We start from the raw sequence: 20,094 nt of genomic DNA on the forward strand, positions 1-20,094 counted from the left end.
AAAGTCATTTTTGTAGATGGTTAAGTGGCACAGAGGGCTGGGGCCTGGAGTCAGGATGACGAGTTCAAATCCATCCTCAAAACCTTTGTTACCTGTGTGAACTTGGACAATTCACTCAACCTGTCTGCCTAGGTTCCTCTATAAAATGGACATAATAAAGGCATCTTCCTCCTAGGACTGTGGAGGATAAAAGGAGATCCTTATTAGTTGAGCCTTTAATAAACCTTAAAGCTGCACAAAAATAGCAACTAATGATGATGATGACGACAAAGGAAAAAAAGGAAGAATGAGGTGGGCAGAAGCAGGAGGAAGGCCAAGGTCACAGACGCACAAGAGGGAGCCCCTTCTTTTGTACGGTTATTTTATTTTAGAGTTAAGTCCATATATTATATAAAACATAACAGGAAAATGAACAAGTCTATAAAATCCATGGAGGAGTTTGGACGACAAACCACAAGAGCTCCGGCTCTCTGGCTCTCTCTTTCTCTGCTGGTGTCGTCTACAGACCTCCAGGGTATTCTTGGTCTCCAAAGCTAGGCAGGTGCAGAGTCGTCACCATGAAGGGAAGCCACGGCTAGTTTGGACGATGGTCAGAGAGGCCCTTGCAGATCCTCAGTCTCCCCCTCAATGTCTGCTCCAGCGAAGGTCGGATTGGTCACAATGCCAGGCTTTCCTCCGAGGCCTTGAGGGCAATTCTGGTGAAGGAGCCCCCGGGGCCTTCAGGAGGAAGTCGGGGCCGCTGCCTGGGGCCAGCAAGCCCACCAAACACTGATCTACTCTATACACACACTGGCAGGTGCCGCGAGCTACAACAGGGATGTTCAACCCAGAGGTAGGTTTCAAGGCCAATGGCGGGGAAGCAGGTCAAAGAAACCATTTCAGAGCCAACGTCATCATCCCCCAGATATCCCAGTGGATACGAGGGAGGGCTCTTGGCCCCATTTGCTTCCAATTCAACAGGCTGCCAGTTCCAAACTTACTAGAAAGAGAGCTGTCTGTGTCCTTCGGAACTATGAGGACTATTGGGATTCAAGTCTCTTGGCAGAGGCGTGCCAGCCTGTGCCAGCTCCCCTGGATTTAAATCCACTGACTGCCACGATCCATGGCAAATGGAAGGTCAAGAGCGGGCCTGCTGTTCCCCAGGACAAGAGAAATAACATTTTACAAGGAGATGGGTCTAGCTGTTCATACACCTCTAAATGGAGAACAACTTTCTTGTCTAGATGAGAGGTGATGAGGAGCACTAACAAAGGCTGATCAAACCGCTTTAAGATGAAAGGGGGCAGGGAGATATTTAGGGAAAAAAGAAGGGAAAGAAACCATGGAGTGAAAGGCAGCAAGACCAAAGATGTTCCCCAGCCCACACCCTGGCAGGAGGTCTGCCCCCATCTCTCAGAAAGACATTAAAAACACAGAAAAGGATTTGCAAACACAATAGTTAACACAGCCAATTGAAACACGGTCTTGGACGTTCCGATGTCTTGAGTTCTTGAAGTCTAGACAAGACACTCACTTTTCACTATTTCTGTGCACTATTGGCCAAAGATAAAAAGGAAGAGACTTAAAGATTTGTTTTATTTTCTACTGGGGGGCAGGGGGAGGATCGATAGAACTGTTAGCCAATTTGCTCTCCACTGTACACCCCCCCACACGCTCGTACACCCACACACAACACACGCGCGCACACAAAAACCCTCAAAGCTGCACCAATACTTCGTATTTTGACCAAAAGAGTAGATCCTGGGAGAAGTGCAAAATGCAAAATCAACTGACAGAAAAATGCTGAACAAACAGCATCATTAATATACAAAATATTTATATTACTGAACTATTAACAGGCGACGTTCTCTGCCGCTGTACAGCTCTGGAGCCACCTGCTCCTTTCTCCAACCTAGTCCATGCTGACCGCCAAGAATCATCAGGCTCTAGTTCGCTTCATTCTTTGATGCTTCATCAAAATTTTCTACGAGATCTGAAGAAAAGCAGAGGAAAAGAATCGTCAACGGCTTCTGCCATCGCCGTGGCAGCCACAGCAGAATCTGGGCTCTCCCCCGATCCCCGGCCTCCCCTGCCTGAACCCGATCCTACTTGGGAAGATGGCACCCAGACACCAGCGGTCCAACGGTTTTCACGGGCGCACAGCTCTGTAAGGATGCCAGCTAATCACCTGTGCCCAAAGAGGGGGGCCGTGGGGACCGAGTGTGGATCACAACATAAGATTTTCACTCTTTTTGTTGCCATTTGCTTACATTTTGTTTTCTCATTTCTTTTTCCTTTTTGATCTGATTTTTCTTGTGCAATGTGAAATATGTATAGAATTGCATATGTTTAACATATACTGGATTATTTGCTGTCCAGGGGAGGATGATGGGAGAATAAAAATTTGGAACATAAAAGTTTTACAAGGGTGAATGTTGAAAACTATCTCTGCATGTATTTTGAGAATAAAAAGCTTAAAAAAAAAAAAAAAAAGAATGCCAGCTATTTCCATTGCCAATGCAAGCAGCCAGCACAGCTTCCAAAGACCATCTCTGGCGTGGAGTTCAGTATGTGAAATCTGGGGCTGTGTGTGTCTCAGTGAAGTTTTTTAGGACAACACATCAAAGAAAGCTTCATTTTTCCTTTTTAAACCTCAATGACTGGGTTTTATTGGTACAGATGGATACTTTTGCTGTAGACAGACAGACATCTCCTCCAAGGCTGAAAAGAAATCTCATCGGTTAGCAGATAGTTCCAACCTTCACCATGTTAGGCCTCTGAACTCAAGACAACCAACGCAGACATTACTGGGCTCGGGGGAAGCACACTTTAGTGGGGCCAAACAGTGCATCCCCAGTGCGCGGAAGAAGCAGAGGAAGCCACAGGGAGGCCAATCCTTGGCAGTGCCCGGCCGAGCCGTCAGGAGTCAAACCCACCAACCACACTGAAGGAAGAAACTCACCTGGCACATCATCATCCTCTTCATCAATGTCTTCGGGCTTGGGTGCTTTGCTATCCAACACTGAAAAGAATTTAAAAACATTGAAGCCACTGAGTATGTGCTTAAAAAACTCAAAACTCTCTCTTCCATCGTCCCGATTCCATATCTAAATGAATCTCAACATTTACAGGAAAAGAAGTGTCAAGGCGCTGACTGCCCATTGGAGGCTCAACATGAGAGCTTCCACCCAAAATAGGACAGAGACCAGTTCAAACGCTGTCTCCGTTTCCTCGTCTGTCAAATAAGGGAGCTGGACTAGAAAGGTCATTTCCAGCTCCAAGTCGATGACTTTGAGACCAGTGACAGCTCTATAACAGAGCCCCAAACTGAATCAACCAGGTGAGGTCAGAGGACATGAACTTCTGATTGCAGAACAATCCACGAGGCTGTACCACTATGGGGCTGAGAGGAAAAGCTCTCCTCTGGGCTGGCTTTACAAACAAAACGGGAGGGCCAGGATCCTTGCTCCACAACTTTTAAGTGACCCCTGCTTTCTCTGAGACAGTTACTCCCAGGCAATAAAACTCATCTGCTCTCTGCATGCTATAACATCAATAAACCCTTCCTAATTGACTGAGATGCTTTCCATAAAGGCACAAGTAAAATTACTCTAATCGGAGGGCTGGGGGTACAGCAGAAGGCACCTACCTTGTCGTGGGAACTGTTCGGCTAACTTCCTAAGACTCGTTAAGCTGTCAGCACCAAGCTGGCTTAATATTCCAGGAAGCATTTCTGTGATTGGCTTTGCTTCTGCGTGGCCAGTGATTGCAAAGGTATTGGCAGAGAGGGAAGCCTGGACTTTGGGGTTGTTGAAATGAATAACAGTTCCATCATCTTTAATCATGTTCACCTGCCGGAACACAAGACACACAGAAGGTTCACAAGCGTCTCACCCCCTTGTTCCCAAGCAATTCAACTGAACAGCACCTGGCTTGAAGGCTCCTAAAGCTGCACCTCTTTCCATCCTTCAAAGGGGACCGGCACCACTCACCACATGGGGAAGAAGGCTGGTGACCTCAACCCAGAGCAGCAAAATTGCAGTTTCCCCGCAGTCCTGGCCCTGTTTCTGCACGAATGCTTCACCAACTGCCCAGTGGGCATTCCTCCCAAGCCCTATCTAGTCGTGGGCACCAAGCTCCCCAACTCAGTCAATCTCTGCTCCTCGTGTCCAACCAGGTGGTAGCTTCTCTCCCCTTCTCGCCACTCTTCCCCTCCCCCCCAGCCCCCACATTACATGCCCTGGTTTCTTTCAAAGCCCATTCAAATGTCGTGCTCTATGAAAATCCTTTTCCTTGTTCTGTTGTCTTTACCCAAAAACCCCTCAGCCTGATTTTGTACATCCTCAGATGTATCTATAGAATGTAAATCCATCTGGTAAATCTTTGGATGATTTAATTCATTTTTGTCTTGGTACCCCTGTACCTGGCCCAATGATTGGTACACCAGCTGGTGCTTAATAACAAATCGCTGACAGATGAGGACAGTCATCCTTTCATGCCCTTCATTGCGGCTGTGTGCTCCCCCCATCAAGAGCTGGCAGTCCACAAAGTCCACCAGGTTTTTCTACTGATGGCCACAGCCAGGCCTCTTCAACCCTCAAAGATCACAGAATCTCACTCACTGAATTAGAAAACCCTAATCTGTCAATACCACCATTGCAGATGTCAGAAACTGGAGGCTGAGGGCCTCCAAAGCCCACGTCCCATAGGGTATTTGCCAACGTTGGCATCTGCCACAAGTTACTCATCACTGCAGCTCAGCCACGACAGCACCTACTTCCCACACCCAAAATACGGCCAACCAGCAATTTAGAGCTGGAAGGGCCCCTGGTGGTCATCAAGTCCAACATTCGTTTTGGATGGGAAAATGTGACTCGCCTGGGGTCACACGGCTAGTGAGGGTTGGGGGCTCTTGTCAGCTCAGCTTCTCCTCTCCCTGTACCCTAATATAAGTATCAGCTTCCCGACTCCAAGCAGCCAGAAGGAAATTAAGAATCTGATGCAAAGGAAAACACGTGGAGGGACTTAAACCTCAGGATGCTGCCCAGGGGAGGTCCCCATCTCCGGGGCGTTTTAGGCTGCACCCCCCCAACTACCATGACACTCTTCAGAGTGTCCCCCCCTTCTGCTGTCCTTTTTGTAGAGCAAAGTGACCAGACTAAATAGTCAATCCTCCCAGGGTGCCGTGTGGCATCTGTACCTGCTCTCACTGACGCTGATTCTGAATGGTCACATGTGCACACGAGTGGGATTCTCTAAGTTCATGATCTGACTTAACAGACACTAGCAGTGGGCATCTCTGCTTGGGAACCCCTTCTCTCTGGTGCCCCCCACCCCAGCTATCCCCGTCCCACACTTCTCATCTTGTCCCGTGCCAGCACTTGTGGAGGTTGGGGAGGGGGGAAGATGCTTTAGGAGCTTCCTCTCCCTGTCTCAAGTCTCAGCCAGGCCCCACTAGACCTGCTGAGACAGATCCTGGCCCAGGCCAGGAGAGCACCTGCCAGGCACTTACACTGGGATGCTGAGCTGCCACCACGAGTAATTTTTTTCCCCCGAGACTGGATATAGCCAAAGCCCAGAGAGCTCTAACAACACACTGGGCCAAGCACTCCTTCACTTCTGTAATCCCGTGGAGTCCTTCAAGGCAGAAACGTCAGCCCTCCCACAAGGAAGAGCACCCTCCTCCCCCCCACAGCTCAGCAGATGGTCCTGGATGCAGTCAGCTGAAAAAGCCTCCCCTCCGAGGCCAATCTGGTGACAGGCTTTTTGGGGCACTAGGCCTAATCCCCGCCCCTGAGTCCAGGTCTGAAACCCCTCCCAGGGTGGCAGAGGCGGCCAGAGTTTGGGATCTTCTGCAGAAGTTCTTGTGATCCTGGGGTCCTTGTCACAGCAAGATGAGGCACACGGGAGGCCCTCGGAAAGACACAAGGAGCCCACACGATGGGCCACACTGGAATTTAGGTTGGCCTAGGGATTTCCATTAATTTATACACTGTTTCTAGGAGGAAACCCACTAAATTCCAAATAAGTGATTTTTAATCCAACAAATAACTGCTCAGAACTTACTGGAGTCCAGGGTTAAGTCCTAGGGTGATATAAAAAGCCCAAGGGGCCACTGCCCCATGAAGTTTGTGGGTGGGAGAGAGAACAAGATAGATTGTTAAAACACATAAGATAGGAGACGAGCAGGAGAGAGACAGGACACAAAGTCCAGAAGGGGACGGCCCCTGCTGACCAGCAGCTTCTGACAAAACTCCTCAGAGAATCACCACCAGCCAGGAGGGTTTGCTCCAGGACGTTGGCCTGGAAGTTTACAAGCACAGTCACTGGACAGCAGGAGCAAAGCCCAGTCTGCACTCTGTCTCACTGCCTTCTTCTAACCCTCCCACATCTGTGTATCTGGGAGCATTCTAACCCAGTCCAGGAAGACCTGCAAAGTGGTCCGCTGGAGAGAGAAACACCATCTAGTCAAGAAGACTCGAGTTCAAATCCTGCCTCTGAAACTTCCCGGTGCTGTGAACCAGGACAACTCCCTCTGACACTAACTGTCAGCAGGTGCTGTGAAAGTCCAATGAGAGCCCCTCTGGAAAGTGCTCAGTGGGGTGTCTGCATGTAGTAGGTGCTTGATAAAACACTTGCTCCCTGCCTTTCCTCACTACCCGCAGAACCTCAGTTTGCCACCAGTTTCGAAGATGAAGAAAGCAAACCTGACAGCAGAGTCTGTCTCGTCTGTTCTCATGAGGGTAAGAGGGCTTTTCTCTCAATTCTTCAAACAGGAAAACACAAATGCCCACACGCCAGGGGAGGACGCTGCATGGTCTTGGGAACGTGTGGCTGGTTCCTCCCCTGGCCACCACCGCTAACACTCCATCATCTAATGCAGAACCCAGAAAACGCTCTCCCATTCTTTGTTCCACACCCAACTGAAAGTTTCTGCCACTCCCAAGTTTATCCCTGGCAAAAACTACTGAAATGCTTGGTCCCTGATTGGCCAGTCCCACGGCTCCTGTTGGAACCCCTTCCAAAGTCTGACTGATAGGGACTGCAAGAGGTGGCCGCAGCCTATCCCTCCGCAGAGGCCGGCCAGCCCATGAGCACCTTTGGGCTGGAGAGGTCCAGCGGGCCTGGCTTGGGAAAGCCTTCACCGTGGCCACAAGAAAGGGTCTGAAGAAAGCATCTATCAAGTGAAAGGCAGGTTATTTTCTCTAGGTCCTAGGAAGGTACAGATGTGGCAAGGACTGGCAGGTTAGGGTATCCCTACGTGGGACCATCCGCTTTCAAATTAGCAAGAGCATTGGTGACTCTGGAAATGTGCAGAGAAGCAAATCAAGACTGCTGTTTATGGCCAACACGCTGGTCAACTCAAGACCAACTGAGGTCTATGAATAAAACTTCTCAAAGTGGAATCTCTTATGGTATACACATGTGCACACAGATGAGCAGGGATTTGTGAAGGGCTAAAGAAAACCCCGCCTGAATGCCAACAGACTTGTGATACAAAGTGCCATCTGTGTCCAGAGAGAGAATTATGGAGAATGAACATGGATCAAAGCATAGTCTTTTCACCTTTTTGTTGTTGGTTGTTTGCTTGTTTTCCCCCCCTTTGATCTGATTTTTCTTGCTCAGCATGATAAATATGGAAATATGTTTAAAAGAACTGTACATATTTAACTTAGATTGGATTTTTGCTGTCTTGGGAATGGGAGAGGGAGAGAAAAATCTGGAACACAACGTTTTGCAAAGGTGAATGTTAAAAACTGCCTTTGCATGTATTTAGAAAATTTAGAAAAATAAAATACTATTTTAAAAAACCAAACCCTGCCTGCCATTGAATCAAACTCTTCTCTTCACGAAGGGAAAGGAAAAGGCAGCAATTTGTAATTTGGGACAATCTCCCATTGTCCTTATCCATGCATTCATATTTTCACCAAGTACATGAGTTATCTGCGATAGTGCCATTTTTACCAATGGTTTAAATTCACACTGGAGTGCCCTTCAGAAGTCTGCTGTGACCAGATGTACCTGCACCAATGACAGTTAAACAAATAATGACTTCACACACAGCAGTTCCAAGTCCTTGGAAAAGGCCACGGACTCTGAAAAGTCAAACCACCTTGGCTATTGCAGCCCCACGACCTTACCTCTTCAATACCAGCAATATTATTCACAGCCAACTTTTTGAGAGAACTCTGAAGTTTCTTGTCATCTGCTGTGGCCGTTCTGTGTACGACCTTCTTCTTTCTACGCGCCGTGCCCTAAGAGAACCAGACAAAGGGAAAAGCCTCAGTCAGCAGAGCCACGACCCAGTGGCCACAGTCCCAGATGCTCACACCGTCTCACTGCTCCCAGGAAGGAAGCCGGCGACTCTCCCTCTCAGCTCTCGGGGGCCCATTTTCTACAGTTCAGATATGAACCATCTTACCCAATTGCCAAATGGGATCATTTCAATGTTGTTTTTAAAAACACGTGCCTCCCGGATAACTCAGCAACTTGGCAACCTTGCAAGTAACGTCTGTTCCAACTCCAATGCCGTCTTGAATTAGGTTAGCCGGTTCTAGAAGCCAGATGACTCAAAGGTCACTGCTCGAATGGCTTTTTGATCTCACCGAGGTGGGTAATTCTTCCAATAGTAGAGATTAACACCCATCCAAGCCATGAAGACAGATTCCTAGATTGCTCCCCACTTATTTAAATGTCTTCTTTCCCCTACATTACTGTCCCATAAGTACCTACCTTACTTATGTGAAGGGTAAAACCTTTCTAAACTATAATAGAGTTTTAGAAATTGGGAGCTAGTGCAGACGATCTTAAAAGTCATTATACGTCAGTGCCATCATTAAAAATGGATGCCTGTTAAATGCCGATGTAAAATAAACTGGAGTATAAATAAATAAAAAATGAAACGCCTACATTTTACTGGGTCACATTAAAAAGGGGATTATCATTAAACAGCTCCCAACTTAAAAGAATGAGCTGCAACCACAGATTGCAAGGTCCCTCCTGGAACGATGATGTAGTTCAGCTCAACCACAATAGTCGACTTCCCAATAATGTAACTCAAACCCAACTAACAGCAGTCCAAGCCCAGGGCTTTTACTTAATTAAGCTCTTAAATAGCAAAAAGGCAGAGGCCTGAGCACCTGCAGGCATCTTGAGGTTACTGTATGTAAGCTGAGGCCGGTCCCTCACAGGCCTAACATCCCATGTGGAGCAGAAACTGCTCCACACGTGATGGTCTCAGAGAGTTGTTAGAAGGCTCCCGCTTCAGCAGCTTTTACAGATGAACAAATTGAGGTAAACGGGGTTAAGTGACTGACTTCAAATCTGATTTAAAGAGAAGGAGTCTTTCTGACTCCAGACCTGGAACTCTAGCCACTGGACCTGAGCTGCCCCTGACAAGTGGCCGGCCATATTACCTTCCTGCCTTTCCGATGAAGGGCTCCCTGTCAGTGATGTGCCAGTAAAGATTTAACCCCCAGTAATATACTTTTCAGTTTCCCATGCCATTACTATTGACATTTTCTTCCTCACTTTCTTAAGTTCAGATAATTTACAAGACAACAAACCTAGCCCCGATTTGTAGCCTCTGTTCATTTCTGAGGAGTAAATGTTCACACTGAAAATTTAACCACCAGCTCTCCAGTTTGAGGGGGGATCCTGGCTTCCTCCCATGGAATCTGTCATCTGCACCATACCATTTCAATTATGAATCAACTATAGATTGCCTTTTGGTATTATAATATTACAAGGAATATACCTTAGCCATTAGATAAGGAAGGAAGTTCAAGAAAAGAACATCCTAATATGGAGGGTCCGAGAAGGCCTTTAGAAAAAAAGGAAGGAAAAACCAACAGCTGGCAGAGCAGACTGGGAAAAGGTTCTCCCTCCTCCCCCCGCCCCAGTAACTGTACTAGATGTTTTCACATAATTGTTTTTTGATGGAATCATCACTTAATAAGCATTTATTAAGCTCTACTATTTCCCAGGCCCTATGCGAGGGGATGCAAGCACAAGAAGGTGAAAGACACCATATGCACAAGAAACAAGGACTTTTATAAATATATTCAGCATAAAGTGGAGATATACAAATAGGTATGAGGCAGTTGGGGGTTCAGGAAAGGTTTGGTGCTGAAGTTAAGTGGGAGGGCAGCCTAGGAAGTGGGGGACAGCCAGTCAAGGCCCAGGGTGTCCTGGGGGAGGAACAGAGGCGGCCAGCTTGGCTGGATGCCAGAGTAGAGGGAGCAGTAATGTCCGTGGAGACTGACGCCAGCTTGGAAAGGACTCTGAAGTTCAGACTGGAGTCCGGAGACAATAGAGACCTGACTGAGGCGAAGGATCCCATGGCCTTGCTTTGCCTTTGCCTGCCGAAAGGCATGGTGCCCCCACATAGGGCAGCTGCTTGAGACAAGTTCATTCTGTCTGTCTCTGGGGCTTGGCACAAAGTAGGCCCTTGATAAATGCTAGCGGCTGAAAGGATCAGACTTTAGCTTGGACCCTTCTTCCTGGCTCTCACCTGTCCCCTCTCCCTTTATCATTATTAGCAATAGTAGCATGTACCCATTCCTGATTTCTCTCTTCCTACATCCTGCCAGGGGACAGATGAGCAGACAAGCACAGTCCCTGAGGGGCTCAGGCCTGCCACACTTTCTCTCCCAACCCAAACTCCAGCTTCCTTCCGCTCGCCCCCAGAGCTGCCGGCACCTTCCTCCTCCTCCTCTGGACACAGCTGGGCACGTTGTCTCCCCGTGGGTCAGAGCCGGGAAGGCAGAAAGTCTCCTGCTTTCTCTGAAGCCCCGTGATAATGGTGAACGCCGGCTGCTGCTCAGGCTGGCAAGAGGCTTTCCATGGCTAAGGCGCACTCGCTTCCTTGCCTGTCAGGACCCGGGGATTCCCCGCCCAGACCTGGCATCCGGCAGGCGAACTTCCTCCTTCCCCATCTCCCAGCACCAGGATTCCCTCAGTAAGTGCCCCCTGTGTGCCCAGCAGCGTGCTGAGCCTAAGGCTACGAGGGCTGAAGTGAAAAGCCTCTGCTCTTGTTACCTGGGGGGAGGCAACAGCAGACACCTGGCGCACAGAGTGACCAACAGGAGCATGATGTAGTCTGGGTGGGAGAACAGAAGCCGCCATGGGGGAGGCTTCACACGGAAGCTGCTGCACGGGCGGAACTCTGCCCAAAGGCAGAGGTGAGAGGTGAAAGGCGAGGAGACGATGAGCCAGGGCAAAAGCACAGAGATGGGAGATGGGCCTTTTGGTGTGAGAAACAGGAGCAAAGGAACCATTTGGGAAGAGCTTTAAGATCAAAAGGGAAGCTTCCACCGAATCCCTTTGTTTACTTCTAGGTTCCCAGGTGGCTCTGAACAGGTGATTTCTAGAAGTGAGATGTCACAACACGAGTCCTATTGAGACAACTGTTCCTTGTCCCTGAGGAGTCAGTCCCAGAGGCCCCAAGAGGGAGAGGCTAGGAAACTCAACCAGAGGCTCCTTCCCAGGCCCGTGAGGAGTCCTGTCTGTCCACAGCACCTGGCAGTTGTGGGCCTCTGGCTTAATGGGAATGACCGGTCAGTAGCCCCCCCCCACTGTTGCCCGGAACACGGGTTCAAATTCTGGCCTTGCCCTTTAACCCTGCACTAAGGGACAAACCCCTTCACCTGTGGAGCTCAGCCTCCTCGTAAGGATAACGAGGTGTCAGCTGGAAGCGCCTTCCTCCTCCATCATTTACGGCCTCGGGTACTCACCTTGCCTCCTATCCGGACCTGAGCCTGAAGCTTGGCTAGCTTCTCCTGATTCATGCTGTCAGCAGATCTGGAAGAGAAGCAGACGTTTCAAGTCTCTGGCAAGGGTCAGAGCAAACCCGCCCCCAGCCCACGGGCCCCGCTCCAACAGGTGCGACCCCAAGCTGCTCAGGCTGACTGGAGGCTGGATGCCCGAGAACTGGCTAGGGTGAAGTGAGGAGAGGCTTCAGGAAGGAGCCCACTTGCCGACCAACCGACTGCAGCCATTCACGACACCATCTACCAGGGGACAGGAGCCAGGGGCCCCAGTGGCCAAAGGAAGACCTTCAAAACTAACCTCCTGACCATTTAATCTCTGATTAAATGATCCTGAAAAGGAGTTCTAGAGGCAGCAAAGAGCCAGAATGGCCAGGAAAGTCACCAATTCTGAGGCACCTCCACAAAAAACCATTTCCTTCTCTGGCTTCAATGATGAAATAAATTGTTTTAATAGAGCTAGCCATATAAATAGTTAGCTGCTGGTGGTGTTTAAGCAAGGACTTTTTAAACAGAGCTGACATCTATGGCAGAATACATTGATAAAGGAAAATCTAAAAACAGACCACACTCTCAAACTCTTTCCAACTCCATTTCAAAAGGACCGTCCATGGAAACACAAAAGGCAGCTGGGCCGAGATCCGATGCAATGAATGGCTAGATCTTCAAGCGTTCAAAGATGTGAACCCAAAATAAGGACATCTTTGTCCAAGATGAGATGATGAAGTATCAATGAGAAGGCGAGGGAGGCCCAAAGCCTCCAGAAAGCCACAAAGTTCTCTCAATGCCTCCTCCACAGGCTCATTAATTTCTGGTGTCCACAGCACTTTCTCCCACAATATCTTCTTTGATCCTATCTCCACATTACTGGTAGACGATGGAGGAACACGCTGTCACTACAAAAGTACGTGTCATTCTCTACTGGCTCTCAGCCCTTTTTGTAACCTTTTCAGGCACAAAAGGAGGCAGCCAACCAGCCGCCCCACTGGCTCACCCACAAAGATGCGAATCCCCCAGTTATTGGGGTTCTCCTCCTTTCTCACACACGCTTGGATCGAGCAGAACATCCAAGACCAGCGTTAGCTTCATCCCTGGGTCCCAGCCGCCTATTACAGGGTTCTGCATATGATCAACACCGAGACACCAGGAAGAGAGATAAAATTGAAATTGTTTCTGCCCTAGCTAGCTTACATCCTCTCAAGGAAGCCATAATGTATGCAGCCAGATAGCCACAAAAACCGCAAGATGGGGGGGAGGGGAGGGGGAACGCAGGAAAGTGGGTTTTCTATGCCAGGCGCTGGCACAGACCAGGGACACAGCCCGCCGGGTGGGTGCCCGATCTGGCAACAGGTAAAGTGTGTATGTCAGCAGGGCAGGTGAGGTCTCCTTTAAGGCTAAGCCGAGCAGTTCTGACTTTACTGAGTACAGGAGACCCGATCAGACCTGTGCCAGGTGGGATGGTGAGGGCTGGGGCACAGGAGGGAAAGGTCAAGAGGTAGAAATGACAAGACCTGGCAAATATGGGAATGAGAGCAGACTCTGGAAGATATGGCCTGGTCCCGGGAGGGTGGTGGGGCTGCTGGGAGAATAGGGAAATTTGGAAAAGAGGTAGCTTTGGAGGGGAAAAACCAAATGGAGGCTGAGACGTCAATGGGACACCCAGTTGGTGCTATGGGCCTGGAGGAGATCCGGAAGGGATCCTGAGATTTTGGAGACACGTGCAGATAGACCAACGCTGACATGGTCCCCAAGGGAGAGAAGATGTAGAAAGAGGCTCCAGGACAGAACTTTGGTGGGAATGATATGGAGGAGGACTAGCAAAGGAGGGGAAGGAACCAAGGGAGAGGAGAGTCCCCCATCTGGCCATTTGTGCCCTGGGGAGAGAGGAGCCAAGTGTGAAATGCTGAGGAGCCTGAGCTTGTCACTGACCCCTGGTGCCTTTGGAGAGAACCTTCAGCTGAATGATGAAGTAAGAAGCCAGATGCAAGGGGGCAAGGAGTGATCCGTCACAGGGAGCCTGCAAGTGTAGACAGCTCTTCTGTAGAGTCTGGCTAGGAAAGGGATGGATACAGGAGGGAATCACAAGGTCTGATGACAGTATGCTAAGTCTGGGGGAGACTCGGATGCATTTGTAAGTAACAAGGAAGGACTTAGAGAGGCAGAAACGGTGATTAAGAAGAAAAGGGGATGATCATTTTAAAAAAGCACGCCCTCTTCATCAATACCTGAAGTAAAAAATGGAGGATGAGATCCAGGGGATTCTGGGATGCAGAGAAAAGACGCTATGAGCTCTACTTGTTCAATAAAGCCTGGTTTCCTTAGTTGGGAGAGTAAGCTTGGAAGGGAGTTTAGAACAGCCTCTGTGGGGAGTAAAAGGACTGCCTTGTGGCAGAGGGCCCAGGTGAGGGCAGTGCTTGGTGAGAAGGAGAGTTAAGTAGTTACAAAGTCCCAGGAACTAAGCTAATAGTTAGACACAAAGGAAAAGCAAAAACAGTCGGAGGGAGACAACAGTAAATGTCTGGACCCAATGCAGTACAGATACAGAGGAAAGTGTGTGAGAGCCCCAAAAGGCCTCTCGTACAAGATGAGATTTTAGCTGATTCTTGAAGAAGGCCAGAGAAGCCGGCAAGTACAGCTGCCACAAGAGGAGGGGGCACTGTGTTTCAGGAATGGGGCCCTTAGAGCAAAAGTGGGAGATGGAGACGTGCTGTTGTCCTGGCAGCCCCAGTGGGCTCGGTGGGTGCTTTGCTTCAGCTCCATTCAGCAGAATGTGAGTAGGAGGGGAGGAGGTGGATAAGGGGAATAAGCGAGGCATTTAAGAAAATATTTATTAAATGAATATTTCTACTCAACTTCATGTTTTTTAAGTTTATAAGATATCGTTATATTATCTTTTACCTAAACACATAAAATTCAATTGTTTAAAAGTCACCTGTCCTTTTGATTCTGGACACAGTATAATAATAAGGGGAAGGGAAGGGTCATAATTAATGCTCATTTACATTTAGCTTCAAGCTTTCAGGACTAGTCCTTCATAACCCCAGCCTGAAAAAAGGAAAATGACCCAGGATTTGCAACTAGCTGCCATGTGTCTGAGTCCCAGCAGTTCTGTGTGGCTTTAGTTAAGCTGTGCGACTCTGGTTCAGTCACTTCCACTCTCTCCTTAAAATACGGTAGGCAAGATAATAACACAAGTGCATACACTGCTTTACATTTTGCTACATATTTACACACATTATCTCGTGAGGCTCTCTTCGGCATCATCACTGTCCCCACTTTGCAGATGAGGAAAGTGAGACTGAAGCACGGGAAGCAGAATGGAACCCCGCTTCTCAGGTCAGCAGGAGGAGGGTTCCTCACGTGCTTCCTGATGATTTCCAGAGCCCCTTTAACAACCAGAGCCCTTCTGAGAACACAAGAGAAGGCTGGGTGCGTCCCCTCACTCACGCTCGCCCTGGCCAGCTCCAACTGCAGCCTAAAGGTGTTGACCCAGTGCTCCTGGAGAAGCAGCCGCTGCCAATCCCAGCCCTGTCCCGTCCCTTCCCCGGGCTCCCCCCAGGGAGCGTCTTCCCTTTCCAAGCATGCTCCCAAGGCTTCCAGACCATCTCCACCCACACCGGGTGACCACCTCACTCTGGCTCCAAAGCCTTCAGGAGTCAGGGACACCCCCCAGAGGCCTCTGCCCTGCACCTGAGGGCTGCCTGGCCCCACGGCCACACCGGGATAAGCCCTTCTGCTGATCCCACTTTTCCATTCTGTCCCCTCGGGTGCGAGCGCCCCCACATAGACGGGGGCTTCAGTCTTAGCATTAGGACGGTCCTCTTCCCCCCGCCTCTCCTCCCCTGGCCTGCTTCCTGCTTGCTTTGCTCCATCGTCTCCAACAGAGTTCAGGCTCCATGAGAGCAGGACCTGTGCGTGACCCTGCTGCCCAGCAGTAGGCGCCCACTGTTTGCTGAACCGAACGGACGATTTTTACCCAGAGACATTTCTCTGAGGAAGAGGAGGGCGCCCGGCACGAGATGCTGAGTAGGCTGAGCCGGGCCGGCCCTGGGCCCGCTGGCTGTCCGGCTGCAGCCGCCGACACTTCTCGGGGTCTGGTTCCTCCATCTCGGAGCTGAATGGCTCTGGGGTCGGGGCAGCGTTAGAGAGGATGCCAGCCAGTCTCAGTACGGAGGAAGAGGGGTTAGAGGGGCATCCTGCTTTGTTGCAGACAAAAGCTCCCACAAGCAAAAAACCTCTGGAACCAAACTCCAGGGTCCATCCCAGAGCCGGCCTCCGGCGAGGAAGCAGCATGGAGGAAAGAGGCAGGGCACAGTGGGCAGGGGCCTGGAACCGGGCAGGAGAGCGGGGGCCCTGAGATCAGGGCCTGGAGCGGGGCAGGGAGTCTGACCCCCGAATGTCCCAGGACAACAAAGGCCTTCCATCCCGCCCAGAAACCGACTGTTTCGGGTGTGTACAGGGCTGGGACCTCACCTGGGTGAGCCTCCCCGAGGCTCCGAGCCCAAGGCAGCCCCTCAGTGCCTCCCGACCACATCAGCCCTCTTCCTCCTGTCAGCACCAGCCCTCCAAGGACAGGGCCTGAAGTCGCCAGGCCCCCATCCTGCGGCCAGGGGATGCCCACTGAGGCCCTGCAAGGGCAGGCTGCTTGGAGGCAGTGCCCCCCGCGGCACTGGCAGGGTGGGAGCTGACACTGGCAACCTCTGAGGGCCCCCAAGTGGGGGGGGGGGCGCGGGGGCATGTGCTCGAGGAAGGCACACTGACAAAGCTGGGGTTCAGAGCTCGGGGCGTCACCTCTGAGCCTGCTCCTCTGCAGCGGGGGGCATCAGGCGCCCTCAGACCACCCGGCCCGGCCCCGGGCATTCCCTGCCACGAGGCGCTCCAGGGGCAGCGGCCTGGCAAGTGACCCCCCAAGGGTTTGCCGGGTGGACCTTCAGGGGGCTCGCCCTCTGACCCTGTCACCTGACGCATCCAGCTTTGCCCCCTGGTCCCAGGCTTGGACCAACTTAGTGGCTGCACTCAGGAGGCCCCATTCCAGGGGACGGGCACTTCCGGGACCCCCAAGGTGCTCCGCGGCCCTGCTTCCCCTGCTCAGGGGATGGGGATCAGCAGGCGGGCAGGGAGGCCCAGTTCACAGATGAGGAAATTGGCCCCAGAGGACCACAACTCCCAAACGGACACAGGAGCTCCGCATGGTCTGCCCGGTGCTCTCCCTGAGCCACAGGGGAAATGGACACCAGCCAGGGCCAGGAGATCTCAGTCTGCTGGGGGCTAAAGGGGACCTGGGAGGCCAGCCCTCACATGGGGAAACTGAGGCCGGGGAGAGCTCATTCTGTCTGGGGCCATAAGGGACTTGAGCGGCCAGTCCCTCGCTTTACAGACGGGGAAACTGAGGCCCGGAAAAAGAGCCCGGGATTCCAGCTCTGTAACTGGGAAGATCCTCCGGGCCGCTGGGTCCTAGGCTCTGAGTCCCAGGGAGGCCCTCCTTTGGCAGGAGAAACTGGGGTGACCCTCCAGGACGGGGAGTCCTGCTCTGACTGAAATAGACTGATCGCGACCTCGGAGTCCACAGAGTCCTAGGCCCTCATTTGACAGAAAAGGAAACTGAGGCCCAGGATGGCCCCGGGATCCCAGTTCTCCGAGTCGGCGGAAACCCAAGCCTCCTTTGGCAGAGAAGGAGCCCGAGGCTCAGAGAGGACCCGGGGAGGGCCTGCCTCAGTCTCCCCCTCCCCCTAACGGCCGGGCTCCGGAGTCGGGCCCGGCCCACCCCCGCTCCGCCTGAGCCACTTAGGCCACTGCGATCTGCAGGGCTCGCTCACCGGAGGCGCCGAGACCGAGGCTCCGGCAGCAGCCGCTTTACCTGGAGCCGAGGCGGGGGCTTCCTCCGACGGCAACACGCGGCGGCAGCAAGATGGCGGTCGCGGCGGAGGCAGAGAAAGGAGGCGGCGGCCGCGGGAGCGCGAACACGTGACACCGTCCGGCCCACCTCCCGGTCCCCCGAGCAGCCAATCGCCGTATGCGCCCGCTGGCTGGGGGGGTCCGAACCCTTGAGTCCAATCGCGAGGCGGCGGATTCGGGGGGCTCGCCGTGTATGCTGGGACCTGTAGTCCCCGGCGGAGTACATTGTGTCCCTCGCTAAGGCGTCTGGGAGCGGGCAGAGAGCGAGTTTTTGTTTGGCAGCCTGGCCCTTCCTGGGGCATTGTCACGGGACTGGGGAGCAGCCTCCGGCTTGCGCGTGGGAAACGGCGGGCTACGGCTACACGCGTCCTTGTGCAATCCGGGGGAAGGCATCTGGAGAGGGAGGAGCGGGGGAAAAGCAAGATATTTCGCTTTAGGCGACCTTGAAATAAACTCAAGAAGGGTTATCGGGCACCTGCTTCTAGGCAGCCCCCATCCAACGCAGGTCGCAGCTTCCCAACTCAAGCAGAACTTTATTAAATGCCTCGTCCGACGTGCAGACACTGCTGAGAGCTGGGGCAGAAACGGCGCCTGCCCCCAAGGAGCTTCCACTGCAGGAAGCGAGCGGGGCAGTAGGTGGCGGTGCATAGGTAACGGTTCAGATTGACAAGGGAACCCTGAAATCTAGACCTCATCCCTATCAGCAGACCCCCGCCTCTCTGCAGGGAAGAGCAGACGTCCACTATCCCACTATCGTCTTAAGGAGCAAACTTTGTTTTGTCCTTTTCGGTCGCGTCAGACTAAAATCGCTTCTTTTACCGGAAGCCTTTCCGAACTCCTCGTAATTCTAGTGTTTTCTCTATTAATTATCTCATTTCTTTTCAGTGAAGTTGTATCTTTATGCACATAGATGCCTTCTGTATATAGCTTGCTTTGTTTTTTGCCTTTCCCTCTAGATTGTGAGCTCCTCGAGGGCAGAGGTTCTTTTGTCAATCAATTGACTTCACCCTGCATCCGTTCCTAAGTTTTCTCTTGTTCCTCTGAATTTCTCAGCTTAGTCTTTTTTTAGAGTGCGGTCACAGTCCATTACATTCTCGTACCACAATTTGGCCATTTTGCAAGCGACAACAATCCCTTCATTTTATAGAGGAAGAAAATGTCACCTGAAAATCTTAAGATCTAGCGTCGGGAAAACTGAATTATCTCAAAAGCTCCAGGTCATTAAAAGCCTGGCTTTCCGGTGATGTATTTGATAAAAAACAAAACAAAACAAAACAAAACAAAAAAACTGGTTAGTAGAGAGTAGTGAGTGATTCTTGCATCTGAAAGGCTGAACTCTTGGCTTTCATTTTCTGTGATGTGATTGCTGACCTTACAAAATCATCCTTTTAGGAAGTATTCCTTCCCCAAGAATGGGAAAAACAGACTGGAGAGTCCGATCACCTGTTCACTTCTAACAAGTGATTTATAACTTGTTTTATATATATAATCTTTAACAAGTCGCCCAGATAGCCCAAGTCATCCCCCAATTCCAGAATCCAGGTCAGTTAAATTCAACAAATACCTAGTTTACAGAAAAGAAAGCCCAAGATTTTTTTTTTTTTGGGGGAGGGGGAAGAGTAAGGAAAATGATTCTCCCAAAAGAGAAATTTAGGAAGTAGTGGAAATGGAATGAGAACTCTGATTAAGTCCTTGGGCTTTCCATTACCCAGGGGGCTTGTCTTCTTATCTCTTAGGCTTGTTGGGAGGGAAGGCACTTTGTAAACAGAGGAATGGGAGTTGCCATGAGTATTATTATCATCCGTCCTCCCAGGCAGGCTCGAGATGTCCTTGTTGACGTCTGTGGAGGTGTGTGGGGAGGCGGGAGTACCCAAGAATGGGAACAACAGAATAAAGACTCCAGTTTAGATTGGAATGCCGGGAAGAGAAGAGGGGAGACAGATTTTCACAGCCCCAGCCCAGGGAGAAGGCTCATTCCTATTGGGGGAAGGAGAATGATTGCCCCCAAACCAGTTCGTCTAGTCTCATTTGGTGACTCTAGTAGTTGATCAAAAGCAAGTTTGCAAGGGAAGGGAGGGTGAAGGGCAGTGTGGGAGAGGACAGCATTCCAAAGCAAGATCACTGGAGCAAATGTATGTTAAAGCACTGTGTCAACAAGAAGCCCACCTCCCTATGACTCAGTTTCCTCATCTGCAAAATGAGAATTATAACCATTAAAAGTCAAATGAGAAATTCTATAAAGTGCATTGCAAACCTTCAGTTTTGTTGGGATTTTTTTTTTGTGTGGTAATTGTTCAGTTGTTTCAGTCATGTTTAACTCTCCATAATCCCGGTTAGTGTTTTCTGGGCAAAGATCCTGAAGGAGTTTGTTATTTCCTTCTCCAGCTTATTTGACAGAGGAAGAACTGACGCAGACAGGGTGAAGTGACTTGTTCAGAGTCACATGGCTAGG

At 50.7% G+C, this 20,094-nt stretch overlaps 1 protein-coding gene across 2 annotated transcripts; it reads right to left on the reverse strand.

The window, feature by feature from the left end:
• Positions 1-344: 344 nt before the first annotated feature.
• BTF3L4 (basic transcription factor 3 like 4) lies at positions 345-17,685 on the reverse strand. 2 transcript variants are annotated; one of them, XM_051999698.1, is made up of 6 exons: positions 17,605-17,685; positions 11,715-11,781; positions 8,121-8,234; positions 3,629-3,830; positions 2,942-3,001; positions 345-1,972 (listed from the first exon to the last, which is right to left on the reverse strand). In XM_051999698.1, exons 2-6 carry the CDS (start codon positions 11,766-11,768, stop codon positions 1,926-1,928), a joined length of 477 nt encoding a protein of 158 aa, XP_051855658.1. In that variant the 5' UTR covers positions 11,769-11,781; positions 17,605-17,685; the 3' UTR covers positions 345-1,925. The 2 variants fall into 2 exon arrangements, with proteins under 2 accessions (XP_051855658.1, XP_051855657.1); XM_051999697.1 differs by having other exon boundaries at positions 17,564-17,673.
• Between the last annotated feature and the right edge of the window lie 2,409 nt (positions 17,686-20,094).

The sequence above is a fragment of the Antechinus flavipes genome, chromosome 4 (assembly GCF_016432865.1).
Source record: "Antechinus flavipes isolate AdamAnt ecotype Samford, QLD, Australia chromosome 4, AdamAnt_v2, whole genome shotgun sequence".
In the NCBI taxonomy this organism is placed as follows: domain Eukaryota; kingdom Metazoa; phylum Chordata; class Mammalia; order Dasyuromorphia; family Dasyuridae; genus Antechinus; species Antechinus flavipes.